Consider the following 20,850-nt stretch of genomic DNA (forward strand, 5'->3'; position numbering starts at 1 on the left):
TTTTAAGTGAAAGTTCCTGCTTTTTTAAACTCTATGTAGGTCAAACAAAACATGTCTATGGTCTCAGTGACTGTGCTACCCCTGGTCTGCCAGACACAGACATCAAATAGCCTTACCTTGGTGAGATTCAAGGCCGTCTCCTCCGAGAGGGACTTACTAGGTAAGCTGAGGGATAAATTTTGGAGGTAGCTCAGTACAACTCCGGGACTTTGGAAGTTTTTTCTCTCTTCTGTCAGGTTGGTTATGATAGGATGGTAGGCATCTGTGGACGTCTGAAAGAAATTGGCAACATGAGTTTCTACTAAGAACTAAAACCAAAATATTATGCAGAAATGTAATGTGTCCTACTCTGGATGAAAAATGCTTTTATTATTATTTTTTTCAGACTGAGCCTCGCTCTGTTGCCCAGGCTAGAGGGCAGTGGTGCAGTCTCAGCTCACTGCAGCTTCTGCCTCCCAAGTTCAAGCAATTCTGCTTCCTAAGCCTCCCAAGTAGCTAAGAATACAGGCGTGTACCATCATGCCTGGCTAATTTTTGTGTTTTTAGTAGAGACAGGGTTTCACCATGTTGGCCAGGCTAATCTTGAACTTCAGACCTCAAGTGATCCTCCTGCCTCAGCCTCCCAAAGTGCTGGGATTACAGGAGAGAGCAACTGTGCCCGGCTGCTCTTTTTTTATTTATAGAGATGAGGTTTCACTATGCTGCCCAGGCTGGACTGAAGCAGTCCTCCTGCCTCAGCCTCCTGAGCAGCTGGGACTACAGGTGTAGCCACCACACCCAGCTGGTCAAATGCTTTTATACCATGATAGTAATATAGCTCCTACTAGGTACCTGACACTTTTGTGAGTATTTTGCTTATATTAACATTTCATCCTCACAACAACTTTATGAAATAAGTCCCCGTGTCATGGATGAAACTAAGCACAGAGAGGCTTCCACAAAAGTAAGTGGCAGAACTTGGATTTGAACTCCAGTAGATGGGTCTGAGTCTGTGCACTCACTATTATATTAACTTTCTCAAGAACGGACAGTTCTTTAATTACCAACACTAATTCCAGATGACAATTTTTCCTCTAACATCAAACAAAAAGGGCACAGGGAGAAGCCAAGCAGGATGGATTCCTCGTTCACCACTCACGGCGCCCACCGCCCCATGAACGAGCCCAGCATTTCTCCATTTTCGGCACCTGAGTTTCCCGGTGACAGGGACTGAGCGTTTTCCCTTCAGTCACTCTTAGCACGAAGAACTAGTGCTGCTGTTGGCTTCCCTCCGTTTGTTATTTCTTCCCCGACAATGCACTGCTTATAACAGAGCCCAGACACCTAATGGAATTTTACCTCTCCCAGCAAATAGCCCAAGCAGAAAGATGTCAGCAAGGGGGGGGGGGGCCAAGGAGGATGCACCTGCTCACCATGGGGTTTGCTGTGGGTGTCATGAGGAGGCCTGGCAACGCTGAAGACAACAAAGCATGCTTTCCTAGAAAAAAAAAAAAAAAAGGTTGGATTAAGGACTAAAACATGGTCACTTTTTGCACCCCAAGGAAGACCTGTCCTTATTACAAAATGTCCTGGCTTCAGACACATGGAAGAGTCTGAGAATGTTTTGAAGAGGAATGCTGCTGGAGATAAATTATGGGCTAGGAAGTCAGCTGAATGATAGACTGTATGGATTTCTCCAGGTCACACTGTTCTCCATTTGTGTTCTGAATTGCTTTTGAACACCCCTCACGCAAGTCAGCATATTAGAAGATGATTTTATACAAGGATTACCAATTTCAAATAAATAAACTGAAATAGATTTCAACTGCATCCAGACTGGCTGGAGATAAAATAAGGAGTACTGCAACTCGCTGGGCCAGCACAGACAGGAGCCCTGGGGGTGTCCTCCTCTGAGATCGCCAAAGTGACAATAGACCCCAGTAAAGTGATAGAGAAAACTCTTCCCGAGCCCCTTTCTAGCCCAAAGATTCCAGTTATTCTCTGCACTCAGACCCCATGGGGTTAATTACGAATAATTACAGATAATGGAAACATTTAAGACTAAAGATTAAGCCGCGAGTGGCTTTTCTCTGCCTCTTCACCCCCAACTATTTCTAATCCTGCCATTTGAGAACACAGACTTAACCTGATATTCTACTTCATTTTTGGAAAATCTCTTGAAGTTGCTTTAGAGGAGCTGAGGAAATGACGTCATCACCCCTTGCTGGCTGCAGAAGTGACTGAGCCCTTGAGTTTGGGTGGATCTGAGCCGCTGGTGAATGCAGAAGGTGTGATGCTGCAGAGAGAACCGGATCCCAGAACCACTCTGTTCTCCAAGTCAGAGTGATATTCACTCCTCAGGTGCCAATGAGTTACAGAGGAGTCATGTCAAACTCAAATTTAACTCGTGTGTGTCCAGAAAGCAGAGTGAGTGATAGTGAAAATCAGTCCAGATATCCTGCCCATCCTTGCAAGTGATAATCACAGAGACTGGAATGAAAATGGGAATCTGCCAGGTCCCCCATCAGTCCCAGTTCCCACATGCTGAGTGTTTCCGGTGTCCAAAGATACACACTTTTAGACTGCACGGCTCTGAACACAGCTTTCTCCTTCCTCCTCTACAGAAAGAGCTGCTGTCCATTCCAGTGCTGGGGGGGGACACCTGGCCAGGGTGACAGATGGTCAGCACTGTGCCTTTGTATCAGCAAAGGCCACCACACCTGGACGGATCGGTCAGTAAACGGTGCCGGCTCTAGCTTGTGAGATTAGAGGAGGGTGTCACCTCTGACCAGGTCACTCAGAAAAAGGCTCCCTCTGGGCACCTACAGCACCAGCATAGCTTCCAATGCAGACAGATCTTCATGTAAAGAATGAGTTCTACCGACTTTTTTCATTGTACTTTAGGTTCTGGGGTACATGTGCAGATCATGCAGGACTGTTGCATACATACATACATGGCAAGATGCTCTGCTGCCTCCACCTCCCCATCACCTATCTGGCATTTCTCCCCACGTTATCCCTCCCTTCCTCCCACTGTCCTTCCCCTAATCCCCCGCAATAGACCCTGGTGTGTGATGCTCCCCTCCCTGTGTCCATGTGTTCTCACTGTTCAACACCTGCCTATGAGTGAGAACATGTGGTGTTTGATTTTCTGTTCTTGTGTCAGTTTGCTGAGAATGATGGTTTCCAGATTCATCCATGTCCCTACAAAGGACCTGAACTCATTGTTTTTTGTGGCTGCACAGTATACCATGGTGTGTATGTGCCACATTTTCCTTGTCCAGTCTATCATCAAGGGGCATTTAGGTTGGTTCCAGGTCCTTGCTATTGTAAACTGTGCCACAACGAACATACATGTGCATGTGTCTTTATTATAGAATGATTTATAATCCTTTGGGTATATATCCAGTCATGGGATTGCTGGGTCAAATGGAATTTCTATTTCGAGATCCTTAAGGAATCGCCACACTGTCTTCCACAATGGCTGAACTAATTTGCACTCCCACCAATAGTGTAAAAGTGTTCCTATTTCTCCACATCCTCTCCAGCATCTGTTCTCTCCAGATTTTTTTAACGGATTCACTGAGCAGTGGTACATCGGGCCCCACACAGGCCTTCCGGGGACTTCAGGGATCGTTCTCGTATACATGGTTTACATCATATGCCTTGTCTTCAGGACCAGGTCACCAGGTGAGATGGGATTCTGGTAGATCCCGTTCTAGTTCAGGAAGGGCACAGGGTGCGCGCTCCCAGGAAAATGTGTTAATAGAAAACTCTTCTGAATCCCCCAAAGAATCACATAGCACCGCCCAAACACAGAGGGCCAGGGGTGTTTTAGCAATGAGGGTTGCTCTGACAAGAACAGAACCAGAAATAAGGGCACCTCTTTCCTGTGTTACTAAAACAAGTAAACTGTGAGGAGGGCAGGATTTGTTTCAGGCTTTTCATAACATAAATACAAGTGATAACTAATGCAGTAGATTGATCCCTTTTTTTTTTCTGAAGGATACTATAGTTTGCCCTTCTGTCAGTGCTGGGAAAGGGAATGCATTCCATTTTCCTTGGTGGAAGCTGGAAGATGTCAACGGCAGAGGCTGCAGGGGACACAGGCTGTTTTGCCTGCACAGCATCTGTTCCTTCTGAGACCAGCATCCCTGATCATCCTCTGGGAGTCTCCTCCCCTCCACATGTTCTGGATGAAGCTGACCTCACTGCCATTTCAAGGAGGGTGGGGGTGGGAGACTATGACCCAGGCCTAAGCCAGTCAGCATATTCTGTACACCCAGACAGAAAATGACTCATGGAAGGTGCATGGATCAATGTGAGGAGTCCTGCCCAGCCCCAGCGTGGGAGATGATAAGAGAAAGGAGCTCCCTCTTTTCTACACAGGCTGCTGAGGGCTGAGCATGGAACCCTAGAAGCATGGCAGCCACCTCGGCACCAGGAGCGGCTAACACAAAGAGGGCAGGGTCAAATGCAGAGATTCCCACTGACATCAAGTGAGCACCTGGACCAAACCATTTCTGAAGCAAAGTGTCCCCTGGAGCTTCCACTGCAAGAGAGGAAAAAGAAATACATGCCTTCCTTGGCTGAAGTTATTTTGAGTTGGGTTTTCTCTCATGCAATCAACAGAATCCTGACAACCAAGGGACTCAATGTCAGAAGCAGAACGAGGGCAGGCAGGAACTCAGGCCTTTCCCTTCTGGTCCTGACACCCACTGCGCTGGGTGCCAATGAAGCAGCAGCCACATGTGTGTGAGTGCCTACATGCTGTAATTTTGGTGCATTCACTTGGGGACAAAATGAAAATAGAATTGTAGGGGGAAAGTGAGTATTAACTTTAAAAGCATCTAAGAACCACTGGATTCTTGCCATATGCCAGGCACTGTGCTAATGGCTTTACATGCTCTTTCTCATTTTATCATCCCAACACCACCCCCAGAGAGGGTACAATATTATTTTTATCCATTTTACAGAGCAAACAAAACTGATTTGAGAGATTAAGACAAAAAGGTTATACAGTACCCATTTCCATTTATGTGGAATCTCCAAAATAGGTGAAAACAGAAAGTAGATTAGTGGTTGCCAGAATCTGGGAGAGGAAGGATGGGGAGTGACTGGTTATTAGGTCTGGGGTTTCCTTTTGGGAGGATGAAATGTTTCTGAACCAGGTAGAGGTCATGGTACCAAGTGCTACTGAATTGTTCATTTTTAAATGCTTATGTTACATTATATGAATTTGACCTCAATTTTTAAAAATGACTTCCCAAAGTCTCATGGTTCATTATGGCACAATGAAGATTTGAACCCCAGTCTACCTACCCACAGGCCCCTGCCCTGAACAACTGCCTTGTGCTGAGTAGGAAGAGGTTATCTCTGGGGCTTTCCAAGGGCCCATCAGAGTATAGCCCCTGGAAGGCACGCAGTTAACATTTGTTGATCAAAAACACTAATGGACCTGGAATGTCTGCTATCCAAAACCTTCGATAATCCTCTTTCACATATACCTTGATACCCCACGATGATCAACAGAACAACATTCATCTCAGAGTCACTCTAGTAAATTGTTAACTCCTCTATCTCAGAGAACAGGTGTTCTACACACATCTGTGTTTATAAGGTTCATTAGGACACATCTCACGCCTGCAGTGCTGATAGCTGTGCCGGGAGAGTGGGAGATGGGAAATGCTGGGAAAGGAGGCAGATACCAGGGTGATCCCTAGGAACAGACAGTGGATCTGCCCCCGCCCTTCACACTCACTGACCAATGGCAGCAGTAAAGTACATGGCGATCTCATCTGGAGTCAGGGCCCGCTCCCAGATGATGAACTCATCGAAAGCGCCGTTCTCGTAACACTTGGCCTGGTCCTGCTCAGACCCTAACACGAGGTTGACGTTGGACTCCCCGTAGGCATGAGACACTTTTCCACTCGGGTCAGAGGTGCTCAGGGTCCCGTTGACGTAGACTTTAAGGCCCTCCTGGGATTTCCACGTAAACAGGACATGAGTCCAATAGGGGCCTGGAAAAGAGTGAAGATCGCCATTCTGAGTGCTGTGGTTATGAGCTCCCCATGCACAGGTTTTTCCTGCTTGTAGCCACACCCTTCTTTCTTAAGATGATCAGTCACTATTAACTTTGGTGAGTTCTAATACAGGGCCTAACACAGACCCGACTTTCCCCAGTCCTTTGGAGCAGAGGAAAGACATTATCCTTTTATCCCCATGCCCTAAATTCCAAAAGCAGTTCGAGGAGACTCCTTGTTATTAGCATAGTAGTTACAATGTAAATACTCACAAGCAAATGTGATTAAAATATTTGAAAAATAGCAGAACACAAGTGCCAACCAATCAGACCAGAGGCTGAGTCAAGAATAAAACGGTCAGGAACAAGGCAAGGATGTCCCCTCTTACCACTCCATTTCCACGTTGTACTGAAAGTCCTAACTAATGCAATAAGGCAAAAAAGAAAATAAGAACAAACATACTGGGAAGGATGCAATAAAACTCTATTCACAGATGACATGACTGTCCATGTAGAAGATCCAAAAGAATCAACAACAAAACTGAAACTAGTAAGTGAGCATAGCAAGACTGCAGGCTACAAGGTTAATATACGAGTCAACTGCTCTGTATCTGCCAGCAACAAACAAGTAGAATTTACAATTTTAAAAAACCTTACCATTGTCATTAGTGCCAAAAAAGGAAAAATAAACACATATAAATCTAATAATACATGTATAAGCAACATATGAAGAAAACTATAAAACTCTGATGAAAGAAATTAAATAAGAACTAAATAAATGGAGACATATTCCATATTCATGGATAGAAAGACTCAATGTTGTGACGATGTCAGTTCTTCCCAAATTGATCTATATCTTCAACACAATCCCAATCAAAATCTCATCAAGTTATTTTGCGGATATTGATAAACTATGGAGAGAGAAGAGAGTCAGAACAGCCAGTACAATACTGAAGGAGAAGCACTGGAGGAACACCACTACCCAATTTCAAGACTTACTATAAAAAGTGACAGTAGTCAAGATAATGTGGCATTGGGGAAAAAAAACAAACAAACAGATATGTGGGACGGAATAGACAGTCCAGAGACAGACCAACAAAAATACAGTCAACCAATCTTTGACAAAAGGGAAAAGGCAGTACAATGAAACAAAAAGAGTCTTTTAAACAAATGGTGCTGCAACAACTGAATATCCACATTCAAAAAAAAAAACCTTAAACCTGTCATAAAAATTAATTCAAAATGGACTATAGGTCTAATATAAAATGACAAACTATAAAACCAGCAGAAGATAACATAGGAAAAACACCTAGATGACCCTGGGTTTAGTGATGGTTTATTAGATCCAACACCAAAGGCACAATCCATGAAAGCAGTAATTGACAAGGTGGTCTTCATTACAACTAAAAAATTCTGCTCTGTGAAAGACGCTGTCAAGACAATGAGAAGACAAGCCACAGATAGGTAGAAAATATTTGCAAAAGACATGATAAAGGACTATTATCCAAAATAGACCCAAAAAACTCTTAAAATTCAACAATAAGAAAACAACCGCATTTTGGGAGGCTGAGATGGGAGGATTGCTTGAAGCCAGGAGTTTGAGACCAGCCTGGGCAACCAAGCAAGATCTCACCTGTACAAAAACTTTAAAAAATTATCCCACCTACTTGAGCAACTGAGGTGGGAGGATCACCTAAACCCAGGAGATAAAGGCTGCAGTAAGCTATGATTCCACCACTGTACTCAAGCCTGGATGACAGATCCTGTCAGAAGGGAGGGGAGGAGTGGGGAGGACAGGACAGGGGAGGGCAGAGCAGGGGACGGGAGGGCAAGGCAGGGCAGGGGAGGGGAGGGGAGGGGAGGACAGGGCAGGGAAGGGCAGAGCAGGGGAGTGGAGGGGAGGGGAGGCAATCCAGTTTTTTAAATGGGCAAAAAAGATCTACCTCGCCAACCCAAAGAACACACAGCAGTAAGAGTGAATGCTAATGTGAACAATGGACTTGGGGTGACAGTGATGTGTCACTGCAGGTTCATCAAATGTCACAAACGGACCACGCTGGTGGGGGAATGTCCGTAGTGGGGGCAGTGGTGCCTGTGTGGAGGTGGAGGGTAATGGGAATTCTCTGAACTTTGCACTTAATTTTCTGTGAATTTAAAACTGTTCTAAAAAATAAAGTCTATTAAGAACAGTAACAGCAATACAGGCATTCCGTGGAGCCCACACACCCAGCCTGCAGAGGCCAAGGAGGGGGTAAACACAGTAACTGGCTTTCCCTGAGGACACGGCTTCTGTGCTGACTGCAGTGAACCAGAGTGTGAAGGGCGGCTGCTCCATCGCCAGGAGGCAGCCCCTACTCACCCTCACCTATCAGTAACACAGGAGATGCAGACCCTGCCTTGCCAGTCTTTTTACTGCCAGGAGAAATTGGAAAGCCTTAATTTTAAAATAAAATCATAACTACTCATCATAAATCATTCCAATTTTTTTTTTTTTTTTACAAACACAGCCTAGGCAATCATAATATAGGACCTTAAAACCCATATAAAGACCCAACTCAGCCCACAGGCCATTGGCATCAACCTCTGTTCGAAGCTAGGGCATTATGATGTTAACCAACATGGCAGTGCCTTGCTGGGCAAGACCAATCTCCCTGCTCATTCAGGAACCTCCATCAACCAGCTTTTGTGTTACTCTTCTCTCTGGCACAAGAACCACGCCCTCAACAAGAATATTCATCAGATTTTGACTGTCGATTCCTCCACAAAGGGTCCCCTTTGTTCTGCCAGCGTTTGTGGTAAGCCATCCTCCTGAAGGTGCTGCTGAAAAGAACAGGACAGCCCTTTTAAAGGACACATATCACCTCCAGCCAGCCATGCATCATAGATCACCCAGAATGACATCAGGGCTTCTTGCTCAATATTGTGCAACTTTCTGATAATTTTGAGTCTCTGGAGAATGCTTGGATCATGGGTCAGTCCAAAGTATTATTGCCCCTGAGTTCAAAAGCAAGAATAACAAACACCTTCAATGCACAAAGGAAAACATATTGCCAGCCAGAAGTGTTTCGCATTCTTGCCCTTTCCCTGGGTGGAAAAGCAGCCAGGGTTGAGCATACTTCACCTTAAAGCATGTTCAAGGTCAAAGAAACTAATCAGTGCCTGAAATCATCTTCCATCAGCCCAAGGAGCACAGAGATAAGACGCTTACAATCAGAACTCTGATAGCAAGTGGAATAGGAGGGTCACGGACAAGGTTCAGATGGTTCTGTGTCAGAGTAGGGAGGCAGAGATTATTTCTGACCTTAGGGATCACAGAAGGCAAATTCTAAGTAGATGTTTGCTGAACTGCCCCACTAAGCTGGTCCGAGCACACCGAGCACCCCCAGAAGGCAAACACCTTCCGGACTCATCGTGCCATCATTCCAGTCTTTATGCACAGCAACCTGCTTAGTTGTCACAGTCACCCTGTGACATGATTCTGCTATACTGTCATATTATGAATCAGGAAACTGAGGTATGGAGCAGTTAGGGAAGGTGCCCAGGTTCACACAACTACCAGCATTCAGAGGCAGGATTTGATCCAGCCTGCCTGGCTCCAGGGTTCACGCTTTTTAATAACTGGGCCATGCAGCCTCCAGAGCCAAAAATGGATTCCCCTTAAATACGTCAAAGATGTTTCCTACTGAAGGAAACCATCCTAGGCTTTTGTGCTGCCCTCCACCTCTGCCCTTCCCTTGTTGGGCTCCAGTCCTATCTGCCCCTCACCCCATGCCACCGAGTCCTTCTGCGTCCCCAGCCACCTGTTCCCCTTCTCCAGCTTCCACTTCAGACGGTTCAGCCTCCTGCCTCACATCTGTGTCTCAACACCCACCTGCGCCAGGAGGCAGCGGCATCCCTGGGCTCCTTGGGCTGCGCTGGAGCCAATGCTGTCACTCACCTGGGGGGCTGAAGGAGGCCTCCCATGTCTTGGAATTGTCCCGCGTGTACAGCTCCACGGAGCCTCTGCCATCGCTGGAGCAGACCTTGAACCCGTTCGAGATGACCTGTCCCCCATACGCAGAAGGGACTGCTCTAGACTGTTCTCCTTGTGTCTTCCAGAAAAAGGAAAATGTGACCCCTGAGGAGAGGAAAGTCAAAAGATCAGTTACTCACAGAGGGCAGGGGATCTGACTTCTCAGAAGCACATGGTTCTCTTTGCTTTTTATTTTTATTTATTTATTTTTTTGAGACAGAGTCTCTCTGTCGTCAGGCGCCAGGCTGGAGTGCAATGGCACGATCTCGGCTCACTGCAACCTCTGCCTCCCGGGTTCAAGCAATTCTCCTGCCTCAGCCTCCCAAGTACTACAGGCATGCGCCACCACGCCCAGCTAATTTTATTTATTTTTTTGTATTTTTAGTAGAGAAGGAGTTTCACTATTTTGGCGAGGATGGTCTCGATCTCCTGCCCTCGCGATCCTCCCACCTCAGCCTCCCAAAGTACTGGGATTACAGGCGTGAGCCACCGCGCCCGGCCTGCTTTTTATTTTTCATTTGGAAAGCATTCTGTCCCCCTTCTTAAGACAGTGTATGTTCAGTTCTGAAAAGCCAGACAGTAATATTTACTCATTTTTAGTAAGGTCTCACACAGCGCCAGGCACTTTTCTAGGAGTTTTAAATGAATTTAAAAAGTACAAAAACCTTGCTTCATCCCTATTATACAGATGAAGGAACTGAGACTAGTTCACTCAAGGTCACCAGTGACTGATGAAGATCGCTGCAGCCCCAGGCAGTCCCACCCGGGAGCATGCAACTGTGAAGACCTAAACCCTCCAGGTCTCTCTCCTGTTCCTCCAGAATGTGGTTAGGGTAGCTCCTTCTTAAGCCTCTTCTATAAATAGGTTTTACAAAGACATGAAGCATCTCATGCATACTGGTTTATAAACAACACTTCTATAAAATTTACTCCGCCATGAACTTCCGCCAATGTCTAGAAATACACTTTCACTCTGTCATTTTTATGTCTGTGCAGCGTTGCATTCTAAACAGGCACCACAGTCTTTGTCTAAAGCAACAATGCCCTGTTGCTGGATCTTAAGGTTTTTTTCCACTTTTTGAAGAAATCTGCAAACAGAACCTGAAGCAAATTTTTTTGCATACGTCAGATTATATGCCTTTAGGATACATTCCCAAGAGGGGATTTCTTGCCAAAGAGAAGCACGCTTTAAAGGTTTTTGATATCTTCAATGTTCATTTCCGACAGTTGAATCCAGAGAGGCCAGCAGCTGAAGCCTTTGTCAGGACTCCAGTATGCACACTTGCGGTAAGTCCTGACCCCGGGCCCCAGGCTGCGGGGGAGGAGGGGCTCCACGTGGACTAAATGGCCTGAGCAGTGCACATTAGCATGAACGAGCTGGCTCATTAGTTCATGCTGCCTCGGCCACCAGAAGCAAACAGAACATCCCTCACATCTGTTGTGGCAGTATATTACAGTGTATTACGACACTTAGATATTATACCTTTGTGGGTTCAAAGTCCTACTACGACCAATGTAAACGTGGAAAAACTGTCATTTTTATGATCCTGATGTGGGATTTCTCCATCTTTTTACTATAAAAGGAGCTGCAGGCCAGACGCCGTGCCTCACTCCAGTAAACCCAGCACTTTGGGAGGCCAAGGCAGGCGGATCACCTGAGGTCAAGACCAGCCGGGCCAACATAATGAAACCCCATCTCTACCAAAAATACAAAAATTAGCCGGCTGTGGTGGCATGCGTCTGTCCCAGCTACTGGGCAGGTTGAGGCAGAAGAATCGTTTGAACCCAGGAGGTGGAGGGTGCAGTGAGCCAAGATCACACCACTGTACTCCAGCCTGAGTGACAGAGCAAGACTCCATCTCAAGAAAAAGAAAGAGGAACTGCAGAAGCCCAGTTCCCTGCACCCGTCCTGCACTCACGTCCACTGGTCTGGGGGCCAGGCTCCCTGCTGAAGGGGCAGGGCCTGGCTGGAGGCTCCGTGGAGCTTGGGCCTCTCTGGCGTTGCAATTTGAATCTCTGCGTAGTTGTCTGTATTCTGCTTCTCTGCCTCAGTAGCATCAGCCCACCTGGCCTTTGTGTGTAAAGAGTGTGTGTGTGTGTGTGTGTGTGTGTGTGTGTGTGTGTGTGTGTAGTGTGTGTGTGGTGGGGGTGCTAGTTGCCTTCCTGGACTGGACTCTCTGCCTGTGATGGCTGGAAATATACCCAGCTGTCTCACCAAGGCCAAGCCCAGCCCGGGCACCTTGGTAAGAGGGTTCAATGGTGCTGAGAGAGCACACATGCCCGGCACTGGTCCAAACAGGCCGATTACAGGACAGTGGGCAGTGGAGAGAGGCAGAGGGATATCTTTCCTGGGTCTTATTTCTATAAATGGTGCCAAATTTATAGACTTCAGCCCTTACCTTGAAATGAGGTTATGGACACAGTCTTAGTGAGTCATTGAATTCAAAGAAGACATTTGTCATTCGTGTATAAGCTGGTGTCTCAATGCCAACCGTCCTTTCTGTGATGCCTTATGAATTAACGTATCTGTTAGAAGTCCTTCAAATGCTGTGTGACAATATATCATGACAATTATATGTTCATGGGTTCAAAGCCCTCGTAGGAATGAAAAACACACCATAAATTCTATAACCCTGGTATGGAATTTCTCAATTTTATTTTTTTAAAAGAAGAAGAACCTCAAAAAAAACTGGAAGGGCCTGGACCTTTGTGGAGCCCTGAGAGGCTCCAGGGTACAGCTCCAAGTCCTGTGGGGTCTGTCCTTAGGGCTACTGGGAAAAGCAAAAGCCCTCACAAGTGCCCAGTGATGAGGGTCGCGGTGGAAGAACGTGCCTGCGGGAGTAGCCCAGAGGCCTAGGGCAGCTGACGGTGGTGTCCCGGGACCTGGCCAGCGCCCCCCCACACTCACCTTATGAGTAGGCTCCCTGCAATATCTACCTGCGCTCTCAGGGCACAGAGGCCAGGACAAACCCTAAGCTTCTGCCGCTTCTCTCCACACTCAGAGGCAACCCATTTCACAAGGAAGTGAGCACAGTGCATTGTGAAATTTTGTTATGAAACAAATTCCCAGTAGGATTCATGAAAGTTAATTTTTTCCAAAAACTTTGCTGCATTTTAAAATTCCTTTCACTCAATTCAAAATGAGCCTGTCCTGGCCAAATGCCTTTCTGTTCAGGAAGAAAAATAAAAATAAAAAAATTCCATGTGGTGTTAGGTAAGGGTAGACAGAAGGCCGTCCTCAGTGCCTGTGACCAAGCTTTTCATTTTCGTTAACCGACCAAACGATGGCTTCCACCTGAGCAACAGCTTATACCTAACTATCAATTCGTGTCTTCAAGGAGTCAAAAAATTCACAATGTGCCTTCAGTATGAGCCTTTTAAGGAACTTTGCCTCACGGAGTTAGGTCATCAATGCAAACAAGGAAAACGCTGAAGGAAAAAGAAGTAACCATAATATTGACAAACTAATTTGATGATTTTTTCTTGTTATGAGCATTGAATCCTAAAACATCCAAAAAATAAAATGAGGAAAGATCTTTCTCCACAAGACAAAAAAAAGGAAAAATAAAATCTAGAAGTCATAAGAAAAGACTAACAAATTTAAGTGCATAAATATAATATTCTGCAGGCAAAAAAAAAAAATTTACCATAACAAACTCAAAGACAGACAACCATCTAGGAAAAAAATATTTGTCATAGATTTAACAAATGAGAAGTTAATTCCCTTCATATATGAAGACCACCGCATTAAAAAAAAGGATGATTTCTAGCAGGTAATAAGAACTTATATGGGCTGAGGCTAACTCTTCCCAACAACCTATGTATTCGGGGTCACTATTGTCCCCATTTCACAGGGGAGAAAACTGAAGCACAGAGAGGTTAGGTAACTTGACCAAGGCCACACAGCTGGCCTGTGACAAGTCAGGACTTGAACCCAGGCCGCCTGGATCTGGAGTCTGCATTTGTGATTGCTGTGCTGTGACTGCTGTGCTGCTCTTCCCAAGCCGACCGACCCAGCACGGTGCAAGAGCACTCAACACACGCCAAAGCAGCAACGGCCCAGGAGGGCATGACCTTCTGCAGGCATGTGGGCCCACCCAGCATCTGTGCCCCTACGCCAGTCACCGCAGCCCACACACCCGAAGGCTGACTCGGGCTGGGCCGATCAGAGTCACCAGGACTGGCCCAGGCAGGGGAAGGCTCCGCTGGCAAAACCAGAACTTGGGAGCTTCTGAGCAGATGCTGCTCCCACACCAGGAAAGCAGCCTTGAGAACAGAGCCGAGCTAGGCAGGGACAGTAGCTGATGGCCACTGAGCACCCGGACCAGCCTGTGGCCCGCCGCGTTTCCCAAAGAGCTGTGACACTGAGCTTCCAACAGGCTTCCATGCGAGACTCAGAGCCCTTTTCCAGCTGCCTGGCCGTGTCCCTTGCTGGCCCTGTGCCAGGTGTGACCTGGAGAAGACACCTGTTTGCATATTGAGTCTTTAAAATTCTCACTCCTCCCCCACCCCAAAGACCCACTTTAATCGGTTCTGAAATACCTAGGGCTGTGGACCACTCACTTTCCCCATGGGAATAAGAAATTTTTCCCTTTCCCCGTTCCCTGCTCCTCTAGAAAGCCACACGCAGGCCATCCTGGGGGAATGGCCACTGCCTTCAGCCGCAGCGAGGGACAGCAGAGTCCTGCAGGCTGAGGACATCTGGAAAAGGCTGGCCCTGCCTAAGGAGGGGGAAGGGAGTGTCATTCCTTACCCCTGACAGACTGCTGCCAGTTGGGTGCAGGGGAGGAGTTCTGATATGTTAAGAGAAGTCAGAAGTATAGGTTTTCAAATAAAACTTTCCCACATATAAAGTTTGAATTTTTTGAGACAAGGTCTTGCCCTGTAGTCCAGGCTGGAGGGCAGTGGTACAATCATGGCTCACTGCAGGCTTGACCTTCTGGGCTCAAGTGTTCCTCCTGCCTCAGCCTCCTGAGTAGCTGGGACCACAGGTGCACACCAGCATGCCCTGGTAATTTTTTTTTTTCTTAAGACACAGTCTCACTTTGTGTGGTGTGATCTCAGCTCCCTGCAACCTCTGCCTCCCAGGTTCAAATGATTCTCCTGCCTCAGCCTGTGATTTCAAGCACACGCCACTATGCCCGGCCATTTATTTTATTTTATTTTGCAGAGATGGAGTCTCCCCATGTTGCCCAGGCTGTTCTGAAACTCCTGGGTTCAAGCAATCCTCCTGCCTCAGCCTCCTAAAGTGCTGGGATTACAGGTATGAGCCATCGTGCCTGCCAGAGTGGAATATTAATTTTGAAAGAAAAACACTAAGAGCACCGTGAGAGGCTCCATTTCTGGAAACTGGTGGGCTAGGGTATTTGGATCTGCCCACCTGGCCGGAGACGATCTAGAGAGTCTCACTATAAAAAGAGAAGATCAACACAGCGCCCACCAACCCAAGCACGTATAGTCAGCCGCAGCCAGTTCCGGGATGTGGCATCACATGAGATGCAAGAATCACCTGGGGAGAATGGCTAACAGCCATTCACAGATTCCGGGCCTTGTCCACGGAGGCTTGGAACCGGCACGTCCAGGCTGGGAACTGCCACCGTCTGCAGCCTGCGATTGCTGCTGCCCAGGCCCTATGAACTGTGCTTGGAGACGCGCTGTACCACAGCGTCATGCAGCTCAGCCTCATCCTGCATCCTCTCTGGGCCTCAGTTTCCCCATCTGTTCAAGGAGTGTGCTGAATGAATGCCTCTCTGAGGATCACCTGCTCCCCAGGCCTCCGAGCCCCCCGGCCCCGACCCCCTGAGGAAGACGGTAGCTAGATCCCCATTTGTCCCCCGGGCCCCTCTGGAAATGCCTATCCTGAAACTCCACCTGCAAATATCTTAGCACATCGTTGACAGCTTTTTAAATTTAGGAAACGAATGCAAAGGGGGAAAAAGTCAACTAGAAGCTGAGAAGAGGGGAAGGGCCATTCGGAGATGCTCCAGCTGCTGCTTTGGGACTCGAGGAGCCTCCTAGGGTTTATAAGCAAAGGAGGTTCCTAATGTGTGTGAGAAAAATGTGAAGGAAACATTCACAGAGGGAGGAAGGTGAAGCTGAGGGGCTAATCAAAGAGGCTGCCTTTCCCAGGAGCTACCAGTAATGCTGGAACTTGAAGCAATGGGTGGAAGTTACTTGAGACAGAATTTAGCCCAATATCAGAAATAAGACACTAAAAGTCAGAGAAGCCCAACAATGTAATGGGCTTCCTCTTCTGCCACTGTCCACGCTTTTACTTGTTATACCAAATAACATTATCTTAACTGACACAGCAATAAATCAGAGGAAGAAATGAGAGTAAGCAAGAAAGAATTACCTACTGATTTGCACCTTGGTGCTGGAAATGACCTTTTTTGGATTTTATGCAGTCAGTTTTCTTTCATTTAACTTTATTTTACTGTGATCAGAAACTTCACATGAGATCTACCTCCTAGCAACACGCTTGAGTGTATGGTCAGTATTGACTACAGGGTCAGCGTTGAAGAAATGACTTCTCTAGGAGCCGTGAGTGGCCCTTGTTCAGTACTCCCTGGATGGAGACGCATTCCACGTGCAGCATCTATGCTGTGCCAGGCCCTGAGAACTCAGCAGTGGCAAGACAGACTCAGTGCTCATCCTCACTGAGCTGAAGACCAAGTAAGGGAGAAGGAAGTGACAGGCCATCATCAGCGGTGCAAGTTCTAGGAAGAAATGTAGAGGGAGCAATGAGGGCGTGAGACAGAGGACTTCACCTGGACTAGAGCTCATCCCTCTAAAGGTTACACTTGAGCTGAGCCTTCAAGGTCTCCAGGTAGGTGAAAGAAGGTGCTAGAACATTCCAGCAAGGGACCCTTCCTATTTTCAGTTTCCCCACCTGTGTGCTCACTGGTCAGGGGAGTTGAAAGAGACAATCCTGGGTATTGGAGGAACAGACTGTGTTTTCTAAGCTTAACGTTCAAGAATGTTCAGGGATCCAAACAGTCTTTCTCTCTACAATGTCCTCCAAAGCTTCCCCCATTAGCAGCAAGTGACCTCAAGAAAATGTCCCCAGAAGGCACCGTTTGCCAAAAGACAGGACAGACGGTAGCTCCTAGAATGGAGGCAGGCAGACAAGCAGCAGAGAGAGGCTGGAAGAAGCAGGGGTGGAGGGAAGGCCTGGAGCAGGGGCTGCAGCAGGGACCTCTGCCTTCTATGGGCAGCCTAGGGGGACAGCCTCGTTTCTCAGCTTCAACCCTGGCTCCTAAAACATTATTTATTTAAAAATCAGCTAAAAATATGAACAAAGACCACATGTGTATTTGGAAGTAAGAAATAAAAAAGCCGTGGGCCTGCCAGGCAGAGGCTGGGGAGCGTTTCTCTGTTTCACTGTTGCTTTTGTTGTAACAGGCGACGTTCGCGCCCACAGGAGTGAGTGTGGAGGCTCACACAACACATCTGAAAAGGCGCGTCCAATGCTTCCCGTGCTTTCATCATTCACAACTTTCATCAGATCTGAATACTACCTGAATTATGATTCTTAGGGAATGTTTTCCTTTAAATCAACCCATTTTTAAAGCTCACTGCTTACTGAAATTTCTTAAATAATATATATAAAAACACATTTCTGATGCACCCATTGTATTTTTGTTTCAGTTGTTCCAAGGACCCCCTGAGAAGACCTCATCTAACTCCTGCTACATGGACTTTAATTTGGAAAATGCTGGCAGCTCTTCCCTATTCGCCTCTTTTTCTCCCTGCACACAGAAATACAAGCTCCCTGGGGCCCCAGGAGAGTCCGCCTGAGCCCAGGTTATGGCAGAGGAAGCAGGAAAGGCACGCAGTCACCCTTGCACAGGCTCACACCCCGCCTCCCCCCACGCCCCGTCACCTGGTGAGGCTGAACTCAAGACCCAGCCTGCACAGTGAGAAAGGCCCCACCTCTCCTCCGTGTCTGCATCAGGCCTCCAGAGAGCATCCTCTCACCAAGCCAGCATTCAGTGAAGGTTTCCTGGCTTCGTTTTCTTTCTTTTTTCTTTAAATTAGAGACAAAGTATGGGTTTGAACTCCTGGGCTCATGCAGTCATCCTGCCTCCCTCCCAAAGCACTAGGATTACAAATGTGAGCCACCGCACCCCCAGCTTTTGTATCTGGTCATGCTCTAAAGAAAGCGGCCACACAAAAAATATCTTACAAGTTCCACTTAACCACGACACACAAGAAATTGTCCACAGTGGGACACGAAGCCCGAGTTCATGGCTCTTTCTGCCACCCAGGTTGTTGGGGGGTGAAATGAGTGAATACATGTTCTGGAATTAGAACCAGAGCAGAGTCAACAAGGATTGGTGCAGAGTCGGGGCTCAACACGGGCATGCGGCTATTACGGCCAGCTCAGCCCCAACAGCCCGTCAGAGGGGCACCCTCAAAGCAAGCCACGTGGTGTTCTTATTAGAAAAGATACCTAGTGAAGAATGGGAAGCTTGGAATCATTAACACAGGAGAGATAAACCCAAGTGGCCTCTCGACAGCTGGACCAACCATGCAGCAGGAATACACTGGGACAGCTCCTTCAGTCTTCACAGCAGCTCCATGGAAAGGTGCTTCTAGTGACTCATTTTACAGGTAAGACTTTTCAGAGGAAGTCGCTGCCCACAGAACGGGTCAGTGCCGGGAGTGGAACCCAGGCCTTCTGGCCCCAGAGCTCATGCTGTGGACAGACTCTGCTCAACCTGAAGATGGACGGAAGAGTCAAGAAGTCTGCTGGGGGCTGCGGAGAACTGGAGATGGAAGCCCAGCACCACCACCACTTAGCTCCAGCCAGCCAGAGAAGTCAGGAGATACTTCTCAAGAAAAACTGCAAATCTGTGAATATCTCCTATTTTTCAATGTTGACAGCTAATTTTAAAATGTTAGCCCCATGCCTGTCCAACTGAACACAGCCACAGGCCAGAATCAGCACAAAGGCCGCTCATGTGTGACCTCAGCGTACAGATTAAACTTGTCCAGTAGCTTTAATTTCCCGCTGATCCCATCACAGTCTCCCTTCCCAGGTCTGTCATCTGTGACCATCCTAGCCATCAGGACCCCAGCACCTGCACCAGCCCTGTCCTCCCACGAGATCACTGCAGTGCAGTTGCCAGAGCTTTCAGGGTGCCTGTACTCCAAATAGAAGCCGCTCCCTGGAAACCCAGAAAAAGCCACCGCAGAGACACTCACCCTTCCCAAATCCAAGGGGCAACCCAGGAGCACATACTAGTCTCCCGTCCTCTCCCCTGCCACCAAACCCATGCGAGCCCGTGGTTGTTTTTCACTTTGTAAAAATAAATAAGTCTGGGATGTTTATGAAGCTGTTGAAACTCAGGAACAGCTCAAATTAAGAGTTTGTAAACCACGACCATGGGTTTAGGGCCTTATAACCATTGCTCAAAATTCTGGTTTCCACAAAGCCCAAAACGCATCCTCCCACGTTTCTGCCTTGCTAAGATTTTGTTTATTTTTATTGGAACATAGTCCATATTGTCCTAGAATCATGTACAATGAACTCATCACAGAAGGCCATCTGATGTCCAAAACGCCTTAGAGCTTCATACAAGGCCTGCATTAAGCTTTGTTCCTCCCTAGAGATCATAATTTTCATTTTGCCTAGGAGAAAGGAACTTGAAAGGTCTGAGCTGGTTTGGATGACAGAGAACAATTTCCCAGAAAATTCGCAATGTGGCCCAGATGTGCACTGCCTGAAGCCTAGATCCCAGAGAGCAGGTTGCACTTCACCAAATAAAAGCAAACAAACGCAAGTTGAGTCTGGTTTTCCTTCTGCATCTCTGTGCACTGCCCACGGCATCACTTCAGCCACAGACGTGCACCACTTGCCGGACAGTTCTAGCCACGGCCCAGCCCCTCTCCATGAACATGAGCGAACCAAAGCCCGGCGTGAGTGTTGGTGGGCAGCCCCCCTGCTCACCGTCAACATCCCAGAGCCAGAAATAACACCGCAGGAGCCATGCCATCAATTTCCTTCCCACCAGTGCCACGGCCCTATCCAACACCCAGCGTGACATCAGTGAGTCTGTTTTTTAGAAAGGTTTTTTTTTTTCCTCCTTTACAAGATTAAGTATTTTGATCTCACATCTCTATAAAGAGATGTTATAACTTCAGCCTCCAGGACAAGTCTCTGCTTAGCAATCTCCCAGCCTGTATTCCTCCCTCTCCACCCTGCAAGCCATTGTTAACATTCTCACACATTCTACAATTGATGAGAGCCTGAGGTTCACATCTGCCAGTTACCAGAGAAGCAGATACTCCCTGACAATGAAATGCATATGAAGATGCCACAGGGATCAGCCACTCACCTTCAGGGCCACACTGCTCTGGCTTGCTAATGCAGGAGCTATTGTACCTGCCGTAATAGAGAAGCGTGACTCCCTTTTCCTCTTTCAGGTAAATGCCTTTGTTGACCTTCCCTTCCACAATATCTAAGGAAGAAAAATGACAACATCGCATGTTAATAACCTTCTGAGATTAAAAGTCTGAAGATGTGTGTCAGACCTACAAATAACTTATGTGTAAGTATGCAGTATTATTTTCTAATTATATATTTATAACATCATATATTATTCTATATGAATATTCATAGCTTCAGTAATCTTTAATTATTAGTAATTAAATTCTAAATAATGTATATGTTAAACATTAATATTGAATTATATTCACATATTTGTATATACTATGCACATATTATATACAAACGCATACAGACCTTTGCATCTGCATTTCACATTGCATATCATGTCGTATGATGATGTGATAATTGCGATATTTGCCAACAGATGGGTTACCAAGCTTG

The 20,850-nt window shown here is 46.9% G+C and overlaps 1 protein-coding gene across 4 annotated transcripts in view; it reads right to left on the reverse strand.

The window, feature by feature from the left end:
• The window catches only part of ADGRD1 (adhesion G protein-coupled receptor D1), a 168,832-nt gene that overhangs the window by 129,633 nt on the left and 18,349 nt on the right, over positions 1 to 20,850 (reverse strand). For all 4 annotated transcript variants that reach the window (XM_003937092.4, XM_010347620.3, XM_010347621.3 and 1 more), the window contains 5 exons: positions 20,357 to 20,479; positions 9,939 to 10,118; positions 5,745 to 5,999; positions 1,413 to 1,477; positions 117 to 272 (listed from right to left, as the gene is read on the reverse strand). In XM_003937092.4, the coding sequence (XP_003937141.1) occupies positions 117 to 272; positions 1,413 to 1,477; positions 5,745 to 5,999; positions 9,939 to 10,118; positions 20,357 to 20,479 (779 nt within the window). The remainder of the gene's footprint in view (positions 1 to 116; positions 273 to 1,412; positions 1,478 to 5,744; positions 6,000 to 9,938; positions 10,119 to 20,356; positions 20,480 to 20,850) is intronic.

Source organism: Saimiri boliviensis, chromosome 7 (genome assembly GCF_048565385.1).
Source record: "Saimiri boliviensis isolate mSaiBol1 chromosome 7, mSaiBol1.pri, whole genome shotgun sequence".
Lineage (NCBI taxonomy): Eukaryota > Metazoa > Chordata > Mammalia > Primates > Cebidae > Saimiri > Saimiri boliviensis.